Source organism: Heloderma suspectum, chromosome 6, assembly GCF_057233095.1.
Source record: "Heloderma suspectum isolate Gila_16-S chromosome 6, 16-S_ref, whole genome shotgun sequence".
Classification (NCBI taxonomy): domain Eukaryota; kingdom Metazoa; phylum Chordata; class Lepidosauria; order Squamata; family Helodermatidae; genus Heloderma; species Heloderma suspectum.
Window position 1 is genome coordinate 82,233,699 of NC_139463.1, and position 25,337 is coordinate 82,259,035.

Genomic DNA, 25,337 nt, shown 5'->3' on the forward strand with positions numbered 1-25,337 from the left:
AGTGTAGCTGACAGAGCAGGTTGCGTTTGGCAATTCTGCTTACTGCAGAAATTAATGTACAAGAATCAACAGCGCAATCCAATGGGTGTTTATTTCAAATTACATTTACAGAGAACTTGGGAAGGCAGCTAAGGTTGCAGTCCTACACACACTTACCTGGGAGAAAGCCCAATGGGCACTTGGACATAGTGGGACTGACTTCTGAGTAAATATGCATAGGATTGTGTGATAAATCCTAACAACTGGCACAAACCAGCCACCTGCCCTGCCCCATAAGTAAATAATAGTGGCAACGCCCCCTGCCCCCCCGCTGCTGACATGGCCAGCAGCAGCAGCAGCCCTGAACAGGTGTCTGGTATTGCAGGAGACGAGGGCAGCACCGGGCATGCAGGCACAGACCTGAGATGGGGGGAGAAGCCAAGAGCTGGGGCAGAGAAGGGGGGTGAGAGGAGGCTGCAGAGCTCCCTCAGGCTCCCTCTCTCCCTCGCTCTCTCCCTTTGTATGGCCAGCAGCCAAGAGGCAGCCGCCCACACTCCCTCTGTTCCCTCCTCCTTCCCTAGCAGACTGCGACCCCACTGGGGGCCGTTTTCAAAGAAAGGGCAGAGTAACACCCCGGCGTGACCCACCCCCACTACACCACTTTACATGTGTGTGTGTGTGTGTGCGCGTGCATGTGTGTGTAGAAGCTGGTGTAAAGCGGCACAACGGCAAAGCAACAAGGAGGCTCTGGATCGGTAATGGATGCAGTCAGTCTTAAGGTAAAATATATAAGAAAGATAGAAAGGCTAGCAACAGAGTATTCAAAAAATATATTTAAGCGAAACGTTTCAGCTTCCGCCCTCAACAGTAGCTGTGCTGTTAAAAGTGTGTGCGCGCGCGTGCGCGTGCACACACACACACGTATACACACACACACACACACGCACACACACATATACATTTCACCTGTATTAATTGAAATGGATACATTCAATCATGTCAACCTTTTTATTTTTTTTCTTCTCTTTTATGGTTTTGTTTTGCTTTATTCTGTTGAAATTTAGCATTAAAACATTCATTCATCATTATCATCATCATCATATTGTGACAATAATATCATGTTCCCTGGCTCCTGTTTTGTTTCCAGACACAATTCAAAGAGCTGGTTTTTAGGGATGTACGTATCCCTTACCTTCTTCCGGGTGGGGGTGTCCACGGCAGGGGGGAGACAATCCGTCCGTCCCCCCCGAATCTTCCCCGGCCAGCTCCCCTCCATGGCGAGTCCATGCAGCTGTTGGCTGGGGCTGGCCGCGGCCTGACTTCTGGCCATGGCTCGTCTTCTGATACAAATGGCGTCCAGCGTAGCAGACACCATTTGCATCCCCTGCCTTTTACCATGATAGGCTACGTAAAATCTTTACGTAGCCTATCACGACAAAAGGCAGGTGCGAAGAGAAGCAGTGGCAGACAGCAGAGGGCAGCTGGACAGACCGGACCTGCTGACAAACAGGTAGGGTCTGTCCCGGGGGGATTCTGTTTGGTGGCGGGGGGATAGTCCATTCCACCACGGACTCCAGGGTTCTCTAGAATCCAGCCTGATTGGAGTCCATGGAAGAATGCTCTGACAACCCTACTGGTGGTTTTAACCTGTATATGCATTTTTTTTTTTTAAACCCAGACGTGATAGGCTATGTAAGTCTTTACGTAGCCTATCACGAATGGGGGGGGGGAACAGACTGCAAATGGCAGCAGAGGCAGCCGTTCGGAAGACCAGCTAGGGATGTACGAAAGTCACTTACCTGGTCCTGCAGCTTGCTTCGCAGTGGGGGGGAGGTGCTTCTGTTCTCCCCCCGAAGTTCAGGCCAGGGAGAAGCGCCCGTCTCCCCGGCAGCGAAATAAAAAAGTGAATTAAAACACACACACACACACACACACACACACCCATGATAGGCTACTTAACGATTTACGTAGCCTATCATGGCTAGATTTCCAAAGTCAGCCGTGATAGGCTACGTAAATCATTACGTAGCCTATCACAGGTGTCTTTGAAAAAAAAAAGCGCGTACGCAAATGGCGGCGCCCATGTGCGCCGCCATTTGTGTTCCTTATTTGGGCCCGGGTAGTCTACGTAAAGATTTACGTAGACTACGGCAAAAATAAGGGCAACACTATTTGTGTTGCCCTTATTTTCGCCGTAGTCTACGTAAATCTTTACGTAGACTACCCGGGCGCAAATTTGCATACACGCTTTCCCCCCCCCAAAGTCACCCGTGATAGGCTACGCAACGATTTAAGTAACCTATCACGGCTGACTTTGGAAATCTAGCCGTGAAAGGCTACGTAAATCGTTACGTAGCCTATCACGGGTGTTTTGTGTTTCTTTTTAAATTCACTTTGTAATGGCGGCAGCGGCAGCCGGTCGTAAGACCGGCCCCCGCCCCCGCCGAACCGCCACCGAACCACCGCCGGGACCCGCCGCAGAGAGGGACATTCGAGGGAGGTACGTCCCATCCCGGGAGGGGTGGGGGGCGGAGAATTTCACCGCCAATTTCGGGGGGCCGAATGCGTTGGCATTCGGCCTCCCCGAGATTCGTGGAGAAATTCTCCTCCATCCCTAAGACCAGCCGCCACCGCTGCCACCGCCGAAGCTGCCGCTGGAGCCACCGCCGTCCGGAACATCCGCCCCAGGTAAGTCTCGTCCCAGGGGGGATGCACGGAGGGCGGGGGGGTGGCAGGCCATTCCGCCATGGATATTGGGGGCCTGAATGCACTGGCATTCGGCCTCACTGAGATCCATGGTGGAATTCTCTGACATCCCTAAAATTGGAGCAAAATGAAATACAAACACAAACAAAGTCTCTATACACCTTATAAACACAGGGGCAGGCCATAGTACAATGATATGCCAGTAATTTTTGGCCTGTAAAGAAATCATGAAGGGATTAAGAGATAGCTACAGTTAACAGCAACTCAGTCAAAATACAGTTTACACGAAGCACATTGTATTTAAGGAAGTGTTGTAAGGATAAAGGATGTAACACTTCGAACATTTCTATAAAATCAGTTAAGTTAAAACTTATGTTAGTTTTGCTATTTCTCTGTGAACTGTGTTCACAGGGAACCAGCTGCTTGTTTTGACTATAAACTAGGGATGTACGAAAGTCACTTACCTTTTCGATGGGGTGATTCGCGGTGATCCTGATTCGGCCGGCTCCACTCCACGGAGATTCTGCAGAGTCGCCGGCCAGGGCCGCCCGTAGCCGGATATCCGGCCGCTGGGCAGGCTTCCAGAACCCCCCCCCCGCATATGCAAATGGTGGCGGCTACGGTGGCCGCCATTTGCGTTCCCTTTTTTTCTCTGTTTTAGCCTACGTAAATATTTATGTAAGCTATTACGGCAAAAAAAAGGGGAACGCAAATAACGTAGTGGGCACTATTTGCATTCCTTTTTTTCCCCACCGTTTTAGCCTACGTAAATATATATGTAGGCTAAAACAGCGAAAAAAGGGAACGCAAATGGTGGCTGCCGTAGCTGCCGCCATTTGCGTACGCTGTTTTTTTTTGTCTGTTGTTGCCATGATCGGCTACATGAGTACTTATGTAGCCTATCACGGCAAAGGCAGCTACGCAAATGGCGTGGTGGCCGCCATTTGTGTGGCTGCCTTTGCTGCGATAGGCTATATAAATACTTATGTAGCCTATCACGGCAGCCTGGCCAGATGCAAATGGCGGCTGCTACGGCGGCCTACATTTAAGTCTGCAGCAGCCGGCCAAGTGGGCAGCTGTCGCTGCCGGAGCCACCGTTGGAGCCGCCGCCGGAGCTGCCGCTGGAGCCACCGCCGCCACCACCGCCGCCGGAATATCCAACCCAGCTTCGTCCCAGGGGGGATTCTGCAGGGGGGCAGGCTTGGGAGGCCGTTCCGCCACGGGTTTCGGGGGGCCGAATGCCAGTGCATCCGGCCTCACTGAAATCGATGGCGGAATTCTCCTCCATCTCTCCTATAAACACAATTGAGGCTGGACCTTAAACTACAGTCAGCCATTTTGCAACATACATCTAACAACAACCAGAGTTCTTCTTCCCAAACTGCTTCTGGGAGACTGATACTCCTCCTGCAACTCTTCATTCACTGCACTCTGATTTCATGCACTCTACCACAGTTACAAAAGGAAAGGGGAATGTAGACTTGAGCAATATTCTGATAGGTTTAATGCACAATGAGTACTTGAACAGGCCTGGCAGCAATCTGTTTGAAACTATAGAGTGGCTTTCTCCAAACTAGGTCTCTCCAGATGTTTTGGACTGCAAGCCCCAGCCAGTATGGCCAGTGATCAGGGACAGGGATAAATGAGAATTTGTGAGCATGTGCCCACTGAAAATGTTTCCAAATTGTTGAACGTGTACTCATGCTCATCTTTTTCTCAATTCCCAGTTGGATTTGGGCAAATTTCATCATTTGTGTGAATTTCCAAAGACCTGCTTTAGTCTATGGAAGAAATTTGCACACATTTGGGGAGCTTTGTTCAAATGTACTATTCAGTCACTGCTCGATTTGCACAAGTTTCCCATTCATACAGAGCAAGCAGCTATCGTGAACAGGAATCAGGCAAAGATTAGCAGTGGGACAATGTTTGGAGAATCCTAGCAATCTCAAACATTGCTCATTCACCCATCCCTAGTCAGGGATGATGGCAGTTGAAGTCCAGAATATCCAGAGTAATCCAAGTTGGAGATGGCAGGATGATGGAAGGGCAGAAGCCATGCAAGATGCAATAGCATAGGAGTAAATAGGAAGTGAGGAGGGTACAGGCTTTATTCCAGAGAAGGAGATGGGATGGTGCTAGGGAAGTGGATGGACACCCACAAGATTTAATTGAAATGGGGCAAACCTGCAGTGACATGGGGTATGATGAGTGGCACAGGTGGAAAGGACTGAATTTGGAGAGGCAGGAGAGAGAAGTTAGGAACAGAAGAATTCAGAGTGCAGATGTTAACTGATCCTGAGCAGGAGGGCAAAGGGATTCTCTTTAAAGGGTAGGGGGTGGGGGAATTGAGTGCCGGAGGTTCTGAAGTTGATTGTTTCAGGCCACCAATACTGACATAAATAGCAATTTCACCCTTTTTAGCCTTCTTGCATGTGCTGTGTAAGGCAATGATGGTGGCAGTCTTTGGGTCCCTAGAAAATAATAATTCCTAGCCTCTGAAGCCAGTCCTAATTTCCCAAACAAATTCTTCCCAAAACAATTTTAATGCCTTTCCTCCTCATTTTCCTATAATACTCACCTTCTCTTTCCATCTATTTCTCCAATGTCATTCACATTATGATGTGTGAAGAGGAAAACTAAAGGGCACAACCATAAAGTGTAAAGCAAAGAAGCACATACAGGGCAAGAAAAGGGCATACGGACAGCAATAAGGATCAGAGAGAGGTACATAGTCCCCTTAATACCTATCAAATAAGTGAAGATTTCCCATAAGCAATAACAACTGGACAATAAATTCAAGTTAGTCACCAACAAGTTTTTTAATTCAGACAGATGGATGAATTCTAATGCCAGTCCAATGCCAATGCATTGACTGATTCGCTTTAAAGTTTATCATGGTTACATCACAGGATCAAGCAATTTTTTATACCCCATTAGTTTCTTCAGGGCTTCCTTCACTTCTCTGGTCTTCAGGCTGTAGATAACAGGGTTCAACATAGGGGTGGAAATGCTATATTGGATAGAAAAGAGGTCATCCACAACCATTGAAGAGGCTGTGTTGGGTCTCATATACCGAAAGCAGCCAGTGCTGTAGTACAAAATCACAACAATGAGATGGCAACTGCAAGTGGAGAAGGTTTTTCTTTTAGCTTCTAGTGAATGAATCCTCAGGACGGTAGCGACAATGTGGATATAGGACACCAGAATAATAAATAATGTAGAGATTGCTAGTGTGCTAGCAGTGATGAAGAATGTAATGTGATTCAGGAAAGTTTCTGTACAGGATAAGGCAAGGAGAGATGTGAATTCACAGCTGAAATGCCTGATGATATTTGGACCACAGAACACCAGCTTCAACACTGGTAGTGTATTTGCCATGGCATAGAAGAAACCTATTGCCCATGCACCTCCCACCAGCCATCTACAGAATGTTTTGTTCATGATTTGTACATAATGCAGGGGCTTGCATATGGCTGCGTATCGGTCATAAGCCATTGCGGCAAGAATGAAAATTTCAGTGCAAGTTGTCAGAAAGATGAAAAACATCTGGGCGATGCAGCTGTTGTATGAAATTGTCTGGCTTGCATAGACATTCACTAGGAGCTTGGGCACTATGACTGAAGAAAGGCAGATATCGAGAAAAGACAGGTGACTCAGTAAAAAGTACATGGGGCTTTGCAGGTGAGTGTTGCTCCTTATTACCACCATAATCACCACATTTCCCACCAGAGTTATTGCATATACAATCAAAAATACTAAAAAGAGGAAAATTTGGACTGGTGGGTCATAGGACAATCCCACGAAGACAAAATAATCCTCTGTGGTCAGATTTTCCATTTCCTTTTTCAGCAAAAGTGTAAACTGCAAAACAAACAAACATTTGTTTTTTTATTGTCATTAATAAAAGTACCAGTTCAAGTAACAAATAATTTGTCACAGCAGTCAGAAAGATCAGAATAATATAACAAACATTTGAAAACAAGACACAAGGACCTGACAGAAGCAAGGGTGAAACATGATGCACTTCGAAATGAAAGCAATAAAATGAGATGTTGTTAAACCTGAAAAATGCATCGAAATAAAAGAATGTCTTCAATTTCTACTGAAAGTAGGGATGTGTGAACTCACCCCTGTTGGGTTCTCTGGACTTCTGCCCAGCCACTGCCCCCGCTCAGCGGTCCCTGGACTGTGCTCGAGCCCCTCCCATTCTCGGCAAGCAGCCCACACTTACCCCAGTGGCTTTATCGAGCTCTGCGGTCTCCATGTCTAAAAAAAAAAAAGTCCATCTCAAATATCTGCATGTTTTTGTATGCGGGAAAACGTGCATTTTGTGAATGCATATATTCTCATGTGTGAAATGCACATTTTTGTGAAGGCACACATTAGTGCATATACGAAAATGTGTATTTTTCATAAAATACAGATTTCCGCACATACACAGATATGCACATTCACAAAATGTGCATTTTTGCATACGTGAATATGTGCATTCACAAAATGAGTATGTTTGCGTGTGCGCAAATTTATGCACTTTTGCAATCACCATTTTACTTCTCAGAAAATGGAGATGGCGAAGCTCGACAAGGCTGCTGGGGTGAGTGCAGGTCATTTGCCAAGCACAGGCAGGGGGCGAGCAGGGGCAGGGGCTTGGTGCGCAGGTCTCAGGGGTGCGGGCAGGAGCAGGCTTGCTGAATTCCCGTACTGAATCAGGTGCCTGTGCCATCCCTATATAAATGTTTATGTAGACTAAAATGTTTACGTAGGCTTAGTGGTTAAGACGCTGAACTGCAGACTGGAAGGTCGGCAGGTCAGCAGTTCGAGACCCGAGTGCTGCGTTACGGAGTGAGCTCCCGTCTTCAGTCCCAGCTCCTGCCAACTTAGCAGTTCAAAAGCAAGAAATTGCAAGTAGATAAATAGGTGCTGCCTCGGCGGGAAAGGTAACAGCGTTCCGTGCACCTCAGTGTTGAGTCATGCCGGCCACATGACCATGGAAGCGTCTTTGGACAGCGCTGGCTCTTCGGCTTAGAAACGGGGATGAGCACCGCACCCTAGAGTCCGACACGACTGGTTGGGGACACCTTTACCTTTTTTTATATAAATGTTTACGTAAATGTAGACTATATAAATGTTTACGTAGACTAAGACGTGTCAAAATACGGAACGCAAATGGCGGCACCCATGGGCGCCGCCATTTGCATATGCGTGTTTTTTTTCTTTTAAATCAGCCATGATAGGCTACATAAACATTTACGTGGCCTATCACGGCTGACTGCAGGGATGCAAATGGCGGCGGCTATGGCCGCCGCCATTTGTGCACCCGGCTGGCCAGGATTCGGGGGGGAGGGATGGAGCTCCTCCCCCCCGGCCAGAATTTCAGGGGGAGGGACGGAGGGGCCCCCCACCTCAAATCAAATTTTGTTAAAGGTAAGTCACTTTCATATAAGGATGGACGGAAGTCCCTTACCTGGTCTCCCACCTTGCTTCGCGGTGGGGGGGAGGCACTTCAGTTCTCCCCCCAAAGTTCAGGCCAGGGGGGAGGTGCCCTGCCCCACCCAGCCAAAATTCCGGCCGGGGGGAGGCGCCCCATCCCTTGCCGCCGAAATTCAGGCCGGAGAGGAGCGCCCCGTCTCCCCGGCAGCAAAATAAAAAAGTAAATTAAACACACACACACACACACATGTGATAGGCTACGTAACGATTTACGTAGCCTATCACGGCTAAATTTCCAAAGTCAGCCGTGATAGGCTACGTAATGATTTATGGGCATGGGCGCATAAATGGGCGCCGCCATTTGTGTACGCGCTTTTTTTTTTTCAAAGTGACCCGTGATAGGCTACGTAACGATTTACATGCCTATCACGGCTGACTTTGGAAATCTAGCTGTGATAGGCTACGTAAATCGTTACGTAGCCTATCACGTGTGTGTGTGTGTTTTTAATTTACTTTGTAATGGCGGCGGCAGCAGCTGGTCGGAAGACCGGCCGCCATCCCTGCTCCCGCTGAAACGAAATGCCGCCGGGACCCGCTGCCGAGAGGGATATTTGAAGGAGGTAAGTCCCATCCTGGGGGGGGCGGGGCGGAGAATTTCACCACCAATTTCGGGGGGCTGAATGCGTTGGCATTCGGCCTCCCGGAGATTCGTGGAGAAATTCTCCGCCATCCTTACTTTCGTACATCCCTAGACTGGGACTGCACTTGTGCAATGGGACTTTGCTGCCCCTTCTGCCCCAAAGCATCCTGAGAAAAGCCGTTCTTGAGGCTTACGGGACTCTCCAGAATGGTGTGGGAAGAAGCCAGGGGGTGCAGCAAGATGAAAGATTATGATTACAGGGAAATTCCTCTCAGGGTAGACACTGTAGGATCCAAGCAACTAAAAGCAGAAGAATACTAATTGTGATAACCTCAGTTTCAGGGGTTTGTTTGTTTTCTTTTATTTGTTTATAAAACAAGAACACTATTATCTTCAGGTTCACGTTCAAGATTTCTTACCTTAGGGAAAGCAACCCGCAACAGAAGAGACTTCCCAGCTTCTGCCATCTTACAGCTATAGCAGTTAAGAAAAAGAAATGGGAAACTGAACTTTTAATGGTAGCATCATTTTTATCCTACCTATTTCTACAGAATGATGTATTGCCAGTACAGTGTAAAAATGGATAGGAATACCAAGCAAAGAGGTAAAACTTCCATGTTTCATTTTTCTCTAAGGCACCAACCTTTCTTGGTAGAAACCTGCACTGGCAATACTAAAAAAGACCCATTGTTCACATTTAAATTTGGGGTCTATCAATCTTCCCTTGTTCTTTCCATGATTATTTCTGCCCCATCAAAAATGATATCAGATTATTAGAACATTTGTCCATAAAAGCATATGCAAAAGTAGTATCTGTATACTTTTTATGTATATGAGATTAGTACCAGAGTAGGATTTCTCTGAAATGATTTGGTATGTTAGTTTGCATTTTTCTGCTGGTACTACCATTATTATAAATCAATCCACTATTCAAGGCACAAAGTCTTGTCTCTCAGATCCCCTCTGTGGACCAAACAGTCCAGGTGCAAGTGGTCTCTAGTACTGCTTCTTGGCTGTGTTATATAACCCCCACCCACAACTGTAACTCTCCCTTCCCTCCATTCAGGAGCTTTCATTAAATGTACCTTGCTGTAGCAGGGTAGGAAGCCCTCCAGTCAGTGAGGGGAGTGGGAGCTGTCTAGTGTATTCTCCTGTATCTGAAGGATGCAGTCAAAAGAGTGGCATTTTATTACCTTTCCATTGTTGAATCAGAGGACTCTGGGCATCCGATGCAGAGCATCCCATGGCCTCCCTGTTGAATGAAGTGTCTAAGCTAGCAAGGAGTGTATATTTATTCTATCCCCTAGCTGGGTTGGAGGGCTCTCCTTCATACCATACTTGAAGGTAATTAAAATATTCTTCTCACTGGATCAGATTCTCCTTGCATCTGAAGATTGTGTTTCCCCAAGGGTGGGGTTGTTTTATTATCTTCCTCTCCCTAGATTGGAGGGCTTTGGGCAAAGAATGCGGAGCAGCCCCTGGTCTGCTAGATCTCACATTTCCATCTGGAGGTCTCTAATCCTTGGAGGAGGGATCAGGTAGCTTACGGGATGTGAATCAGGGCTCTACCTCCCATCTTGTATGCCCAATAGGCCCGCAGGGCAGGAATGGGTGAAGTAAGATCACCATCCCCTGCATACCCCAGAGGTCTCCCTTTATTTGCATTTTAAATCTAGAACACCCTACCAAGCAACAGAGACTGTCCCACGGCATGAAACCTTCTGCCCTGCTAGATGCTGGTCCAGTTCTGATGCTGGTGGGAGCAGAACTCTGCCCCTCTGTAACAGCAAAAATTAAAACTTCAATTTTTCCCCTTTGAATGTGAACTTTCGGTCATCAGCTGTGCTTTCATACTTGTCACTCAACAGGCTAGATTTTTTACCTTCATGGTATAGAAAGAAATATATACCTTTACTATTGAAGCCACCTGAAAAGCCCAAAATAGATTGCTGCTTTCTTAAGATTAGATCCATGGGTGCATCCACCTTTAATCTGCCTAAGTAAGATTGAAAGAGTATCAGTGATTTACCCTAGTAGAATCGTGTGTGTGTGTGTGTGTGTGTGTGTGTGTGTGTCTATGTATGTTGCAATATAGTGGAGGCTGAAGGGGGCGGGGAGAAAATGGATGATGCCATTCTGAAATTAATTCCATAACAGTTCTCCTGACAATCTAAAATCCTATTGGGGATCAATTTGTAAGTACAGCAATGAAGTTTGTGAGTTGCTTTTTTTCCAAAAGGAAAATATGTATAACATAGATTGAAATATGGGTCAGCATAAGATTAAGGCATCATAGATTCATCTAGGGCCCAATCTACATGGTTGATTTAGTGCAGAGCGAAAGCACATTAGGGTCATTCATGACACATGACGTTGTCACCGCTCTGCTCTGCACCAACCCCACAGCTTTCCCTGAATACAGCCCATTTTCAGAAACCCATTTTACCGAGTTTTTTTCCTTAAATGAGGCTCCCACGGGGTTCTGCTGCAATGTGCCCCATTCCCCCAAATTAAATCCTGCATGCTGGGCATGCCTAGGGGTTTGTCTGTGACCTGACTGTGACCAGGTCAAGAGGTGAGGCCGTCCTTCCACCCACCCCATTCCCTTTTTTCTGCATTGGCAGTAGTGTGATTTTTGGACACAGAGGGTTCTTTCCTCACCACTTAACATTAATTTACAGTAGCACTTTTTTTTTACTATAGTACTGTTTCACTTCAGCACTGGCACTCTCCTTTCCTTCTCCTCTCTTTATTTCCACTTTGCACTGTATTACAGTAGCACTATTTCACTATGGCGCTGTTTCACTTTTTCAGCACTGACGCTCTCCTTTCCTTCTCCTCTCTTTATTTCCACTTTGCACTGTATCACAGTAGCACTATTTCACTATGGTGCTGTTTCACTCTTTCAGCACTGGCACTCTCCTTTCCTTCTCCTCTCTTTATTTCTACTTTCCTCCTCAGCTGTTTATTTTTACTGTGTGTTACTTTGCAGTAGCACTATTTCCCAGTAGTGCCATTTCACTCTCTCGCGATTTTGCAGTGGTGTGCTTTTGATATAGGGCCCTTCTCCTCTGTTTGCACCATGCAGTGCACAGCTTCCTATCAATGTAACCATTCTAGAAACAGAATGCACTTCTGAAGACAAATGGATGTGAAGGGAGACATGTGGGGTAAACTACAGGGACATAATTCATCTCTTCCATTGAACTTCCCTGAGCAGGGCAGCATGAACCAGGGCGGGGAACAAGCCTCTCCCATTTGCTAAGCAGCATCTACTCAGTGGATGATGTTCAGTTCCACTGATGGGACTCTGCCCACCCAACCTCAAAGTAAGGCAGTCTCAAGTGCAGTTTGGTCTGTAAAAGCGGGTTTTTAGGTAGTGTATACTCCACTTTTCTTGTATTGTGTGTCACCGATATACCAAAGTGACTTCTTGAAAATCTGGATAAAACCAGAAAGTGCTTCTCATTCTGTTTCCATGTAGATTGGGCCTAGCATAAAACACTAATATCCTTTTCCCCATACAGGGAATAGGATTTTGACTTAGATCCACAGCAGACAATGCTTTAAATGTGGCAACCAAACGGGTAGGATGGGGATCAGGCCCAGCATCACAGCACATGGGGGACAAGGGTTAACTCTATCTTCCATACAATGGTTTCATGAACCCCTTCCTAAAAGGGGGATTCCCCCCAAAAGAAAAGCTGCTATTGGATACCAATTCTATCTTGTGTGGTGTTGGGGAGCAATTTTCAAGGGACTCATAGCACAAGGGGAAAGTTAGACCCTTCATCATGCAACATAGTCCTGAATGCATTGCCTTCAGCTTTGTTGTAGAAAGGCACCATCATTGGGCCTCTTAACTTGGAAGAGAAATCTCTTTAGTGGCTTCTGGCCTTCTTGGATACTTTGTAGAGAGTGAAAATGTTCAGTTTTGCCACCATGTGAATCTGGCCCTGATTCTCCAAGCAATTTCTTCCCTCCACCCACTTCAATGCCTTTTCTTGTTTGATCGCACGGTTTGTACCTTCTGTTCACATCCATGTTTCAGTGCCATCCAGATTATATTGTGTAGTGAGGGAAAAGAAAAACTGTGGTCATCCATCATAAGATAACAGAGAATATGTAGGACTGTCAATTAAAAGAGCTTGGAAATAGAAACCAGAATTAGACTGTGATAAGCAGTTCTCTTAATAGCTGTTACGTTGTAGATTTTTCAAAACAACAGCAACAAAAACACCAAAGAAAACAATACATTCAACTTTTCCTATACATGAGTAGGGATGGAGGAGAATTCTGCCACAGACTCCAATGAGGCTGAATTCTTAGAATCTGGCCCCCTGGAGTCCGTGGCGGAACAAAACACTCACCTCCGCCATCCCGCGAAGTCTGCGCCAGCCGGATCCTACCTGGTGCTGGCCGGTCTGGGTCCGTCGACTGCCATCCGCTGCTGGTCTGCGGATGCAAATGGTGTCCCCCAGAATCCTTGCCGGCCAGCTCCACTCTTCCTCAGAGAGAGAGGAGGAACCTGACTTGGCACTGATTCTTGCACATGTGGAAGCAGCAGAGAAAGACAAGGGATCACACCTCCACCAATACCTGGACCAAGTATGTCTGCAGGCTCTCAGCCTAAACAGACTAGGTGGCAGACCCAGCACACATTGGTGCTTTCCCTTGCTGCGCGTTTGGATGCCATTGAGGGGTCTCCCAGCTCTGTTGCTGCACAGAATCCCAGTCCAGCTCCCCCGGCAGAGGAAGGACCACTGGCTGCTGCCACACAGGCACCGGCATCGGGGGCAGTGTCATCTATTGCATCCTTGGGGGACCCAGCTCCGACTGTCCCAGTCTGCTTCTGCAAACACCTTCCCCTGGACTGGTGACCGATGGGGCCATGGGGGTGGTTTCCATGGATGGCTGCCTCTAGATGGCCGTTCCTCCCCCCCAGAATCCTTGTGGAGTGGTTCCGCTCAGCGAGGACTCCACAGAGCCGAGGGCTGCTTACTGAATCAACCAGAGACCTTTGCCTCTGTGCCGAAGGTCTTTTTTGTTTTTTAATGGTGATCAGCAGGATAAGCCCATAGACTTATATGCAAAATAGAGCCATGAATCTTGCCTATGGGGACATCCTGCCAATCACCATTAAAAAAAAAAAAAAGGCAATCAGCATGGAGGCAAAGGGTGCAACAAGCAGCCATGCCATCCAGCGTGGAATCCTTCAGGAGAAGTGGGGCCAATCTGTTGCAGATTCCTGAGGCTGGATTCCAAAGGATCCAGCCTCATTTGAATCTGTGGCGGATTTCTCTAGCATCCCTAACTGAGGAGGAGCTTGCCTTGATGAATTCCATAGCTCCCAGCACCAGAGCTGCTTATGACAAGGCAGGTAGGGAGTTTCATGCTCTCCAGTGCAATCGGCAGTTGCAGCAATCATGGCCCATCCCTGTGGATCATCTTTTACAGTTTTGTGTGTATTACAGGAATAGGGGGCTTTCGGCAAAGACTATCAGCGGTAAGCTGGCAGCACTAGCATTTTGGTCTAAATTCAGGGGGACCCTCAGGATTTGTGAACTGCTTATGGCATCTGAAGGTGATGTCTCTGAAAGACCTCTGTGATATTCAGACATACAGGTCCATCCGGATGTTGTCAGGATTTTGCTCTGGAGGTCCAAGACTGATCAAACAGGTAGGGGTGCCATGGTGTCCCTACTTCCAGCACAGATGGAGGAATTATGCCCCATCAGTAGGGATGTCAGAGAATTCCGCCACGGATCTCAGGGAGGCCGAATGCCAGCGCATTCAGCCCCCCGAAATCAGTGGTGGAACAGTCTGCCCCCCCGCCCCCCCGGGACGAGACTTACCTGGGGCGGATCTTCCTGGTGGTGGTGGCTCTGGCGGCGGCTCCGGCAGTGGTTCGGTGGTGGCAGCTGTGGCGGCTGGTCTTCCGACCGGCTGCCGCCATTCCCAGTTTTTTTTAAAAAAAGATGTGATAGGCTACGTAAACATTTACATAGCCTATCACAGCTAGGTTTTTTTTTAAAAAAACGTGATAGGCTACGTAAATGTTTACGTAGCCTATCACGGTTGACTTAAAACAACAACAACAACAACGCCTGTATGCAAATGGCGGTGGCCACGGCCGCCACCATTTGTGTTCCTTATTTTGGCATGTCTTAGTCTACGTAAACATTTACGTAGACTAAGACAGCGGAAATAAGGGGAACGCAAATAGCGTAGCCATTTGCATACACGCGTTGTTGTTGTTTTTTTTAAGTCAGCCATGATAGGCTACGTAAACATTTATATGTAGCCTATCACGGCTGACTGCAGGGATGCAAACGGCGGCGGCTAAGGCCACCATCATTTGCATCCCTGCTAGCCAGCGGCTGGATGTCTGGCTGCTGGCGGAGCCAGCCGACGGCTCCGCAGAATCCCTACGGAGCACAGCCGGCCAGCCAGGATTCTGGGGGGGGGGGGAGGGACGGAGCACCTCCCCCTTCACCATCAACATAATCCGTGAAAGTTAAGTGCCTTTCGTACATCCCTACCCGTCAGGACATTAGCTGTTTTTCTGGACCTAAGAGGCTCCACGAAGGTCTGCTGTTTTGCCATTCTGATGGTTCTCCTCTAATGAAATATCAGTTTTGGACTGTTACTATGTTGGCTTCAGGCACCCTTGGTCTAGATAAATTTCACTTTTGGACACCTTCCAAATTGAGGCCGCTTTCACAGCTGCCTCATTGGGTTTTTCATCTGACCAAGTGAAGGCAGCGGGCAGATGGCATTCCAAGGTCCTTAGGGAGTATGTGAGGACTTTACCTTGATAATGATGGCTAGCCATTTTCTTCCTCTTCTTACTGTTTTCTTTATTTCCTTAGATCGATGGAATGGACGCAAACCCATGTGTGTGCTCATATGTGGACACAGCATGGTGTTCAGGGCTGGTCGAAGGCTTCCAGGCCAGGCTGCGGACCCCAGGTCAGACTGTCCTGGCGTGCCCGTGTTCAGTGGCTTGGCAGATGCAGCATGCGGTGGGAGCGCCTCCTGCTCACGCTATTCCATCAAGGTTTGGTGCATGTCCCCTGCAGGTTTTGGTGCTGCATCTTGGGGGGAATGACCTGGGTTGTTTGAAAGGCAAGGGCCTCATTTTGCAAGCATTGGCAGATTTTCAGGTTATCAGGTGCTGTTGGCCGGGGATAACTATTGTTTGGTCATATTTGTTTCCTAGAATTTTCTGGAGGAATGTTTGGAACCAGTGTGCAATGGAAAGGGCCCATCAGAAAGATAATAGGGAAATAGCTTTGGGGATTGGCAGGTATGGAGATGGGATCATTTCTCATCTGCAGATTATATGGATGTGGGGGGAGCTTTATAGGCAGAATGGGGTGTACCTGTCTGATCTAGGCAACAATATATTTTTGTTGGTTCTGCAAAGGGGCCTGCAGAAAGTAATTCAGTGGAAGTGGGGGGAGTTTGAGTAAGCACTAGGCTTGTCACTCCCTGTGGCTGCTAGGATGGGCAATGGGGATGAGAATAAGGATGATGAGCATTCAGAGGCACAGTTATGGTGACAGGTTGGAATCCAAAATGGCTGTCATGAATGGTCATTTTACTACTCAATATTTGAGTCCCCATTAATGTTAAAAATCAGTTTCAGTGACAAAATTAATTTTGTATGGACCAAGACTAACTATAACATTTATCTTATCCAATCCTAAAGGAAATCAACCCTGACTGCTCATTGGAAGGACACATACTGAAGCTGAAGCTCAAATATTTTGTCCACCTAATGCGAAGAGAAAACTCCCTGGAAAAGACCCTGATGCTGGGAAAGATTGAAGGCAAAAGGAGAAGGGGATGAGATTTATTTATTTATTTATTTATTTATTTCGTTTCTATACTGCCCAATAGCCGAAGCTCTCTGGGCAGTTCACAAAAATTAAAACCAAACAACAGACAATAAAACAATTTAAAATATATAGAACATTAAAACCACAATATAACAATACAACCACAATAAAACCTAGCAGCAGTGCAAGAGTTTAAAATACAGATTTAAAACAGCAAAGATAAAAATTTAGAAAGCTAAAATGCTAAAATGCCTGGGAAAATAAAAAAGTCTTCACCTGGCGCCGAAAGGAATACAATGTAGGCGCCAGGCGAACCTCACTAGAGATGGCTAGATAGCATCACCAATGCAATGAATAGAGCCGGGAGAGAGCCGAGGACAGGAAGGCCTGGCATGCTATGGTCCAAGGGGTCACAAAGAGTTGGACATGACTTAATGACTAAACAACAAAAGTCATATTGGATTTAAATATCACTTCTAGAAATATACATTTCTTATCAGTATTAGCTACCCCAAAATTTCACAAGTCCTACATCAATGGTGTTCCATTTCAGATGACTTTGGCAGGAGTACCTCCAATGGAGATGGCCCATAAATGACTCGCCCTTAAGCAAATGTTTTAATACTTCTGTGATGCACTGTAGATCCATGGAGTCCAGCAAAGTAATTTGGGGAACAATTGTCAAGGGAACCATAGCACAAGGAAAATATTAACTCCTTTGCCAATGCATCTTAGTCCTGAATGTTTGACTTCACCTTTGCTGTAGAACAACAAAAGGGCCCCTTAACCTGGAAGAGAAATATTGCATGTGGCTCTGGTCTTCTTGGGTACTTTGTACTGAAAACATTTTCCCACCATGTGAATCTGGACCTGATTTTCCCAACAACATCTTTGGTCCACACACCTCAATACCTTTTCTGGCTTTATCTCATGGTTTACACATTCTGTTCACATCCATGCTCATGGTTTGGATCTTCTGTTCACATGCACAACCGCAACAAAAAGACCAGAACTACCAATGCATTTGGGTATACCTGTACACAAGTCACAAAATTTTGAATTCATTGAGATGGAATTTTGCTTATTCATTTAATAATGGAGCATACCAGTCCAGTTCACTTCATGATAACCCCAACAAAATCAGAGGTATCAATAAATAATAGAAGAACAGGCTAAAATAGGAGCAATACAAATGATCAGATATTATAGTCTCATCATATATTTAGATGCCTGAGAAAATGGGTCTTCATCTGGCAGTGAAAGGATGTATCAAATGAGTCTTCCTGGAGAGAGAATTCCAGAAATGGCCATCACAAAGGGCCCTTTCCAGTTGCCAGTTGCCTCATCTTTATGTACCAGGTCATCCAGAGATGTGCCAGGGCAGATAGATGTGGGAGCAGACATTCCATGAGATAATCTGCTGCTAAATTGTATAGATCATTAAAGGGAAGCACCAGCACTTTGAACTTGGCTGGGAAATGGACTGGTACACTGTGGAGTTCTTTAAGCACATGCATGATAGTTTCCCAACAAGGTTTCAGAGTTGGAAGCCTATTATCCACACTTCATTGGGGCTTCTCTATGAACAATGTATTTTGGTATTCTTATCCAGAGGTTACCATAGGATGGATAACCATGGTCAGGATTTATCTACCCAGGAGGGGTCAGAGCTTGTGCAGCAGCCTCAGGCTATTTGTCAGCTCAATGGCGATATTTTGGCTGGTTTGCTAACTTTTAACTATTTTACAAAACAAAACAAATCAGTGCCTTTCTTGATTAGTTTCTTGATTAGTTTCTTGATGGCTTCTTTCACTTCCCTGTTTTTTAGGCTGTAGATAATGGGGTTCAACATGGGAGTAGAAATGCCATATTGAATGGGAAAATATTGATCCATAATTACTGAGGAGGCTGAGTTGGGCTTCATATACCTAAGACCCCCAGTGCTATAGAGTAGAATTACAACAATGAGGTGGGAACGGCAACTGGAGAAGGTTTTCCTTTTAGCTTCTACTGAATGGATCTTCAGGATCGAAGAGACAATATTTATATAGGACATTAGAATAACAAAGAATGAAAAAAGCATGAGTATGCCAGCTGTAATGCAGAACACAATGGTATTCAGGAAAGTTTCTGTGCAGGATAACACAAGTAAAGATGGAAGTTCACAGCTGAAATGCTTGATAATGTTTGGACCACAGAACACAAGTTTCAATACAGGCAATGTATTTACCATAGCCTGAAAGAAACTGATTGCCCATGCACCACCCACCAACCACTGACAAAATGCTCTGTTCATGATTTGTACATACTGTAGAGGCTTACAGATGGCAGCATACCGGTCATATGCCATTGCTGCCAGAATGAAAGCTTCTGTGGATGCGGTCAGAAAGATAAAAAACATCTGTGTCATGCAGCTATTGTATGAAATTGCCTGGCTCGCATAAATGCTGACTAGCAGCTTAGGCACTGTGACAGAAGAAACACAGATATCTATAAAAGACAGATGTCTCAGGAAGAAGTACATTGGGCTGTTGAGGTTACTGTCCCCCCTTATTACCATCATAATTGTAATATTTCCCATTAGTGTTACTACATATATGAGGAAGAACGTCAAGAAGAGGAAACATTTGACTGGTGGGTTGTATGACAATCCTAAGAAGACAAAATGGGTTACAGTGGTGGTCTGGTTTTCCATTTCCATCAAAGTTTGAACTGGGTGGAAAAAGAGAGAGAAATAAATATTTCTGGTAAGTGAAGTAGACTGAATGTTGAACCATCATGGTACAAATCCTACTTTCCCCTATTTCCCCTTTTTTCTCAATGTTATTATTTCTTCACCCACACCTGAGGCAGCCAATAAATAAAAAGATAAGGATACTTACAAAATCTAAATTCAATGGATTCTGGCCCAGGATTGGGGGTTTACAGAGCTTACTAGTTACCTTGCTATAGACTAGGGATGGCGGAGAATTTCTCCCCGAAACTTCGGGGGGCCGAGCACCAACGTGTTCGGCCCCCCAAACAAGTTTCGGGGAGAAATTCTCCACACACCCCGCCCCCCGCACCCCCCCCGGGACGGGACTTACCTTTGGCAAATGTCCCTCCCGGCGGCGGGTCCGGCCGGCGGTTCGGTGGGTGTTCGTGCGGGGCGGGAGCGGCAGCTGGTCTTTCGACCGGCTGCCGCTGCCGCCATTCCAATAAAAGAAAAAAAAAAAAAAACGCCCCCATGATAGGCTACGTGACGATTAACGTAGCCTATCACGGCTAGATTTGCAAAGTCAGCCATGATAGGCTACGTAAATCGACACGTAGCCTATCACGGGTGACTTAAAAAAAAAAAAAAAAAGCGTGTATGGGTAATGGCAGCCCCCATAGGGAGCCGCCATTCGTGTTCCTTATTTGGTCACTGTAGTCTACGTAAATCTTTACGTAGACTACGGTGACCAAATAAGGAACGGGAATGGCGGCTCCCTATGGGGGCCGCCATTAGCGTACGCGCTTTTTTTTTTTTTAAGTCACCCGTGATAGGCTACGTGACGATTAACATAGCCTATCACGGCTGACTTTGCAGATCTAGCCGTGATAGGCTACGTTAATCATCACGTAGCCTATCATGGGGGCGTTTTGTTTTTTTTTTAACTTTGGAGTTCGCGGCCGGGCGAGGCGGGAAGCCTCCTCCCCGGCCTGAATTTCGGCCGGGTGAGGCGGGAAGCCTCCCCCCCCGGCCTGAACTTCGCGGGGGGAGCAGCGAAGCGCCTCCCCCCCACCGTGAACAAGCTTCGACGACAGGTAAGTGACTTTCGTCCACCCCTACTATAGACTCATGTTGAATGACAGAGGTGAGGGCTGGGATGGAATTTTCCTCACAGATGCGATTGGTCTTGTGAAGTGGGGCTTTTGCCTTTCCACTGCCATGTTTTCATTACTGTTTTAATGTTCTCTACATTCATCACAATGGTCCTATCTAGCATTGGAGGCACTGGGAAAGATTCTTAACAGAAGTAAGAGGGGGTTGGCTCTCTGCTTGCCAATGGGGCACACCTTTAAGGGATCATGGGACTTCACTAGCTTAGGGGCTGGCAAGCCTGGATCAGCCAAGGTTGGCAGGGATCACCATGGTTTCAGTCTCTTCCATAGTTTGCCTGAGCACAGCCCACTTCAAGCTTTCTCACCACCTGAGGTGAGAGAGAATACACACCACTGCATTGCCAGCGCCACAACAACACCAATACACTGTGCCCTCTCCATCCCTTCCCACGTGCCTCCTTCTCTGTACTTTTGCACCTCGGCTTTCTGAAGAGGTGGACAGAGGAGAAACTCTCAGCCACTTCTTCCAGCCACAATGCTCTCTGGAGAGAAGACAAGGTGCCATACCTACGAGAAGGGGGGCGCACAATGATGGAAACAGTTTGGGCAGCTCCTCGAGAGAGCCCCGCTGGCCACTCTCTTGCTTTAGTGAATATAATAGCTGGGGAGGGGAAGCGGCTGCCAGGGCTCTCCAGAACACCCAGTGGGGGCAGGGGTGGCACAATTTGCTGCTCCTACCGCGCCACGGCCTCACCCTGCTTCATGGAGGAACAGCCCAACCCGAACCTGCCTTTCATGCCTAAATATCACCCACTCCCACCTCAGCATGCAGGAGGGGTAATTTGTCTGACAACAGGTTGTTAGAACAGTTGGGTCCTTGCCCTATTCCAAACAAAACTTTGTATAAACTGTGGGAAATAAAGTTATGACCAGTTTCAATCCATACGCTGTGTTGGTGTTGTTCTTGCCCTCCAATGCCACCCACAGTCCACACTGTGGCATAACTTGATCTTCTTTCAGTTAACTAATGCATTGCTCTATCTTTTTTTTCTTTATTTCTCCAATACATGAATTTTATATAGAGTGCTGTGCATTTTACATTTGCCTCAGCTTCCAATTCCATCCTATCTTCCCATCTTTATATTACAGATGCTCATGTGTACACATTAATAAAACTCAGGAAAACAGCCATCTTGATGACAGCATCAGGGTACTGTGTCTGTGTGCAATTCTGGTATCCTCCTCTTGGGCAGAAGGGAAGTGCAGAAAGTCATCGATTTTGTCTAAGCTGCTTTAGGTAGAAGATGATCCTAACCTCAGGCAAAGAGTTCACACTACATCATCATTTCCCAAATTTCACCATCTCAAGTCAGTTGCAACTAAGGAAAAGAAATGCAATTTAAATTTAGGGTCAGAACTTCCATGGTTGCATCATTTTCTACCCTTCCTATATGGACAGAGTCATTTGCTTCCAATCCAGCCTAAGATCGGATGGTGTCAGATGGTACCATGCAAAAGGAAAGCTCTTTGGTGCTTCATTTTTCTCTAGGATAACTTCTTTGCATGGTAGCAGCTTACAAAAGGAGAGGTCACAAGATTTGTGATTCACAACCAGCAATGAGACATTTGCAAAACTTGCCCCTTCATCCCCAAAGATATTCCACAGATAGACAAAAGGGATATCACACATTCAGGTCACATCTGCAAAAATAAACAAATAGTATTTGCAAGGATGGGATTGTCAGATTTCTCCTGCCACATGCTCTTTTTCCTTATTATTGCACACTAGTGCCATTTCAATGCATGGAAACATGCTTGGGGCACAAGCCTATCATGTTTAGACAGAAAAAACGTCCAACAACTCCCAGCATTCTCAGCAATGTTGGGCAATGTAGAAATTGTTTCAGTCTAAATGTGCATAGGATTCCACCCTTAATAGCACATAACTCTTATACTCTTTCCCATTGAAACCTGATATTGCAATTCTGCATGGATACACCCTAAATATTATTTATCGTATCATATTCTCCAGACTGACTAGTTATTGTGTATCCATCTGGTTTAAGGAGAGATCACAATTCAAACTACAGATCAAATCGCTGTTTCACAACTGCTCTAACTAGGTCTCTTCTAATTAATCCAATTAAAAAACACTGACTAAATATTGTGCATCCTGATCCTCTAAAATGGGCTTAATTGAACAATATCTTTCCCATCAAAAAGCTGAATGTTTTCTAGGGGTTGCTTGCACACAGTAACTGCTTGGAAACTCTTGCGTGACTCAGAAAACATACCAGAAATTCTTCTCAGAAGAACGAGGTACAATAAGGAATCATTGCTCAAAATATTTCTCAACCACCCTCTCTCTCACTCACTACCCTCTATTTGAAATCTCTCATCTTCTAGCTGTTCAGAGAAAACAACCGGCACCATAATCAGGTAACAATGTAACTTGGCTACTTGGGGTTTTATAACGTTATTTTTTTCCATTGGCTCCAAAAAGCACATTGAGTCACTTTTACATGGATTCATATTCTGGGATTTTACCTGACATCACTAATTGCTTCCTTTGGGACAGAATATGTAAAGTTAAATACTGAATCGAGAGTCATCTGCTTCCAATCTAGCCTAAGGTTGGATGGTGTCATGGGTACCATGCACGTGGAAAGCACTTTGGTGCTCTATTTCTCTGTAGGATAATATATTTGCATGGTAGCACTGACAAAAGGAGAGGTCATAAGTTTTGTGATGGACATCCAGCAATGAAAGATGTGCAAAACTTGCCGGGTCATTTCCACGGATATTCCAGAGATAGACAAAAGTGATATGTCATGTTCAGGTCACATCTGCAAAAGTAGAGAAATAGTGTTTGCAAGGGTAGGATCTTCAGATTTCTTCTACCACATCCTCTTTTGCTTATTATTGTGCACTAGTGCCATTTCAATGCATGGGAACATGCCTTGTGGCACAAGCCTATCATGTTCAGACAGGAAAAGTCTGACAACTCCCAGCATTCTCAGCAATAATGGTAATGTAGGACTTTTTTCAGTCTAAACGTGTATAGGATTGCACCCTTAATAGCACACTATTCTTATCCTTTTTCCCATTGAAACTGGATATTACAATTGCGAGCGGAGATGGGTTAAAGAAGATGCAGACAACAAGCTTGGGTTGAAAATTGGGCCACATTTATTGAAATAGCTGCAAAAAGGGGTAACTAGGACAGCCATCTAACTGTGTCAGCGGCTAGCTGGCACTTCTTGGGCGAAAACATACCCAGCCTGAGGGGTGGCGGTGATCTCGCCATCCCTCCGGACTGCCCCTTCTGGGGGAGGTAGACCTTCCGGTGTCACCCCCGACCCGGTGCCGCACAACACCTGGGTGAGTGAGTAGGGTTGGTCTCCCAGGCAACCCGTATCCCCCTGCCGAGCCGCACAACCCATTTGGGGGGCCTCAGGTGTCACCTGTCACCATAAGGTGCCTCTGCATGCACACCATCCCTACTTTCCTGTTTTTGCCCGTCCTAGCTGCCAACTGGAATGTGACCGATGATAAAGACCATATTCCCTTACAGGACACACTCGACCCGCAAAACAGTGTGACATAGGCAAAAAAGATGCACAGTAATACGCCAATCGAACTGTGAGACAAAAAAAATCCTACATGGTTCCCAAAGGGCAACTGGTAATAAACCCACACTGCTTAGGGGAGGGTGGGAGGGAGCTGCGTTGAGCCAGAGAGCTGAGATTGGGAAGGGGGCTGAGTTTAAGGCAACTCAGCCTGCCCCTCCTTGGATGGTGGTGCCACTGGGGTGCACCAATCAGAGGCCCCTATGTCTTGTCACCCCACCCACCCACAATGCCCCCCCTTTCAGCCAGACAAGCTGGTGCCGGGGTGAGGGCATTTGCGAGCGGAGATGGGTTAAAGAAGACATAGACAACAAGCTTGGGTTGAAAATTGGGCCACATTTATTGAAATAGCTGCAAAGGGGTAACTAGGACGGGCATCTAACTGTGTCAGCGGCTAGCTGGCACTTCTTGGGCGAAAACATACCCAGCCTGAGGGGTGGCGGTGATCTCGCCATCCCTCCGGACTGCCCCTTCTGGGGGAGGTAGACCTTCCGGTGTCACCCCCAACCTGGTGCCGCACAACACCTGGATGAGTGAGTAGGGTTGGTCTCCCAGGCAACCCTTATCCCCCCGCTGAGCCACACAACTTGTTTGGGGGGCCTCATGCATCTCCTGTCACCATAAGGTGCCTCTGCATGCACACCATCCCTAATTTCCTGTTTTTGCCCATCCTAGCCACCACAGGAGTCACAAGCCTAGAGCTTGTGAAACTCCCCCCACCTGTGCAGAAGAACTTCCCGCAGGCCCCTTTGCAGATCAGACAGACATATGTTATTCACTAACTGAGACAGGCGGACACTGCCCTACCTGTAACGCTCCCTCCATGTCCACAGAATTCCCTGGTGGGTGGTGCATCCATCACCTCATTCGCATAGGCCATAAGCCATTTCTCTGTGCACTTTCAGATGTGCCCTGCCACTGGCAACATCATTCCATTTCTTCCCATTGATCCATGGGAGCATTGAGGGCTGCAATAGGCTACTTCCAGCCAGTTATGCTGGACCACCTGCATCTCAACCAAGGCCTGTTCGATCAGGTCCTCGCCTGGCTTACAGCCGAAGTCATTCCTCTCAATGTGCAGCACCTGGACCTGAGGAGGAAGATTGACAGACTTTGGTGGAACAGAGTGAGGAGGGGACTCCCACCGTATGCCACGTCTATGAAGCCACTGGATCTTAATGTGACAGGGTGACAGAAACTGAAGTCTGAAGATGACATACAAGCCCTTCATGCAGCTCCATATATCATAACGTGCCCATGTAAGAGCACCCATTCCGGCGTACGGCGAGTCTGCTGGTCTAA

At 46.6% G+C, this 25,337-nt stretch overlaps 2 protein-coding genes across 2 annotated transcripts; both read right to left on the bottom strand.

The window, feature by feature from the left end:
- Window positions 1-5,583: 5,583 nt before the first annotated feature.
- On the bottom strand, window positions 5,584-6,522 carry LOC146341489 (olfactory receptor 5BS1-like). Its single transcript, XM_084807488.1, has one exon. It carries the CDS (start codon window positions 6,520-6,522, stop codon window positions 5,584-5,586), a length of 939 nt encoding a protein of 312 aa, XP_084663614.1.
- An 11,815-nt stretch (window positions 6,523-18,337) lies between these two features.
- On the bottom strand, window positions 18,338-19,294 carry LOC146341490 (olfactory receptor 5BS1-like). The gene has a single exon (XM_084807489.1). The coding sequence runs from the start codon at window positions 19,292-19,294 to the stop codon at window positions 18,338-18,340; it is 957 nt and encodes a 318-aa protein (XP_084663615.1).
- Window positions 19,295-25,337: the final 6,043 nt, after the last annotated feature.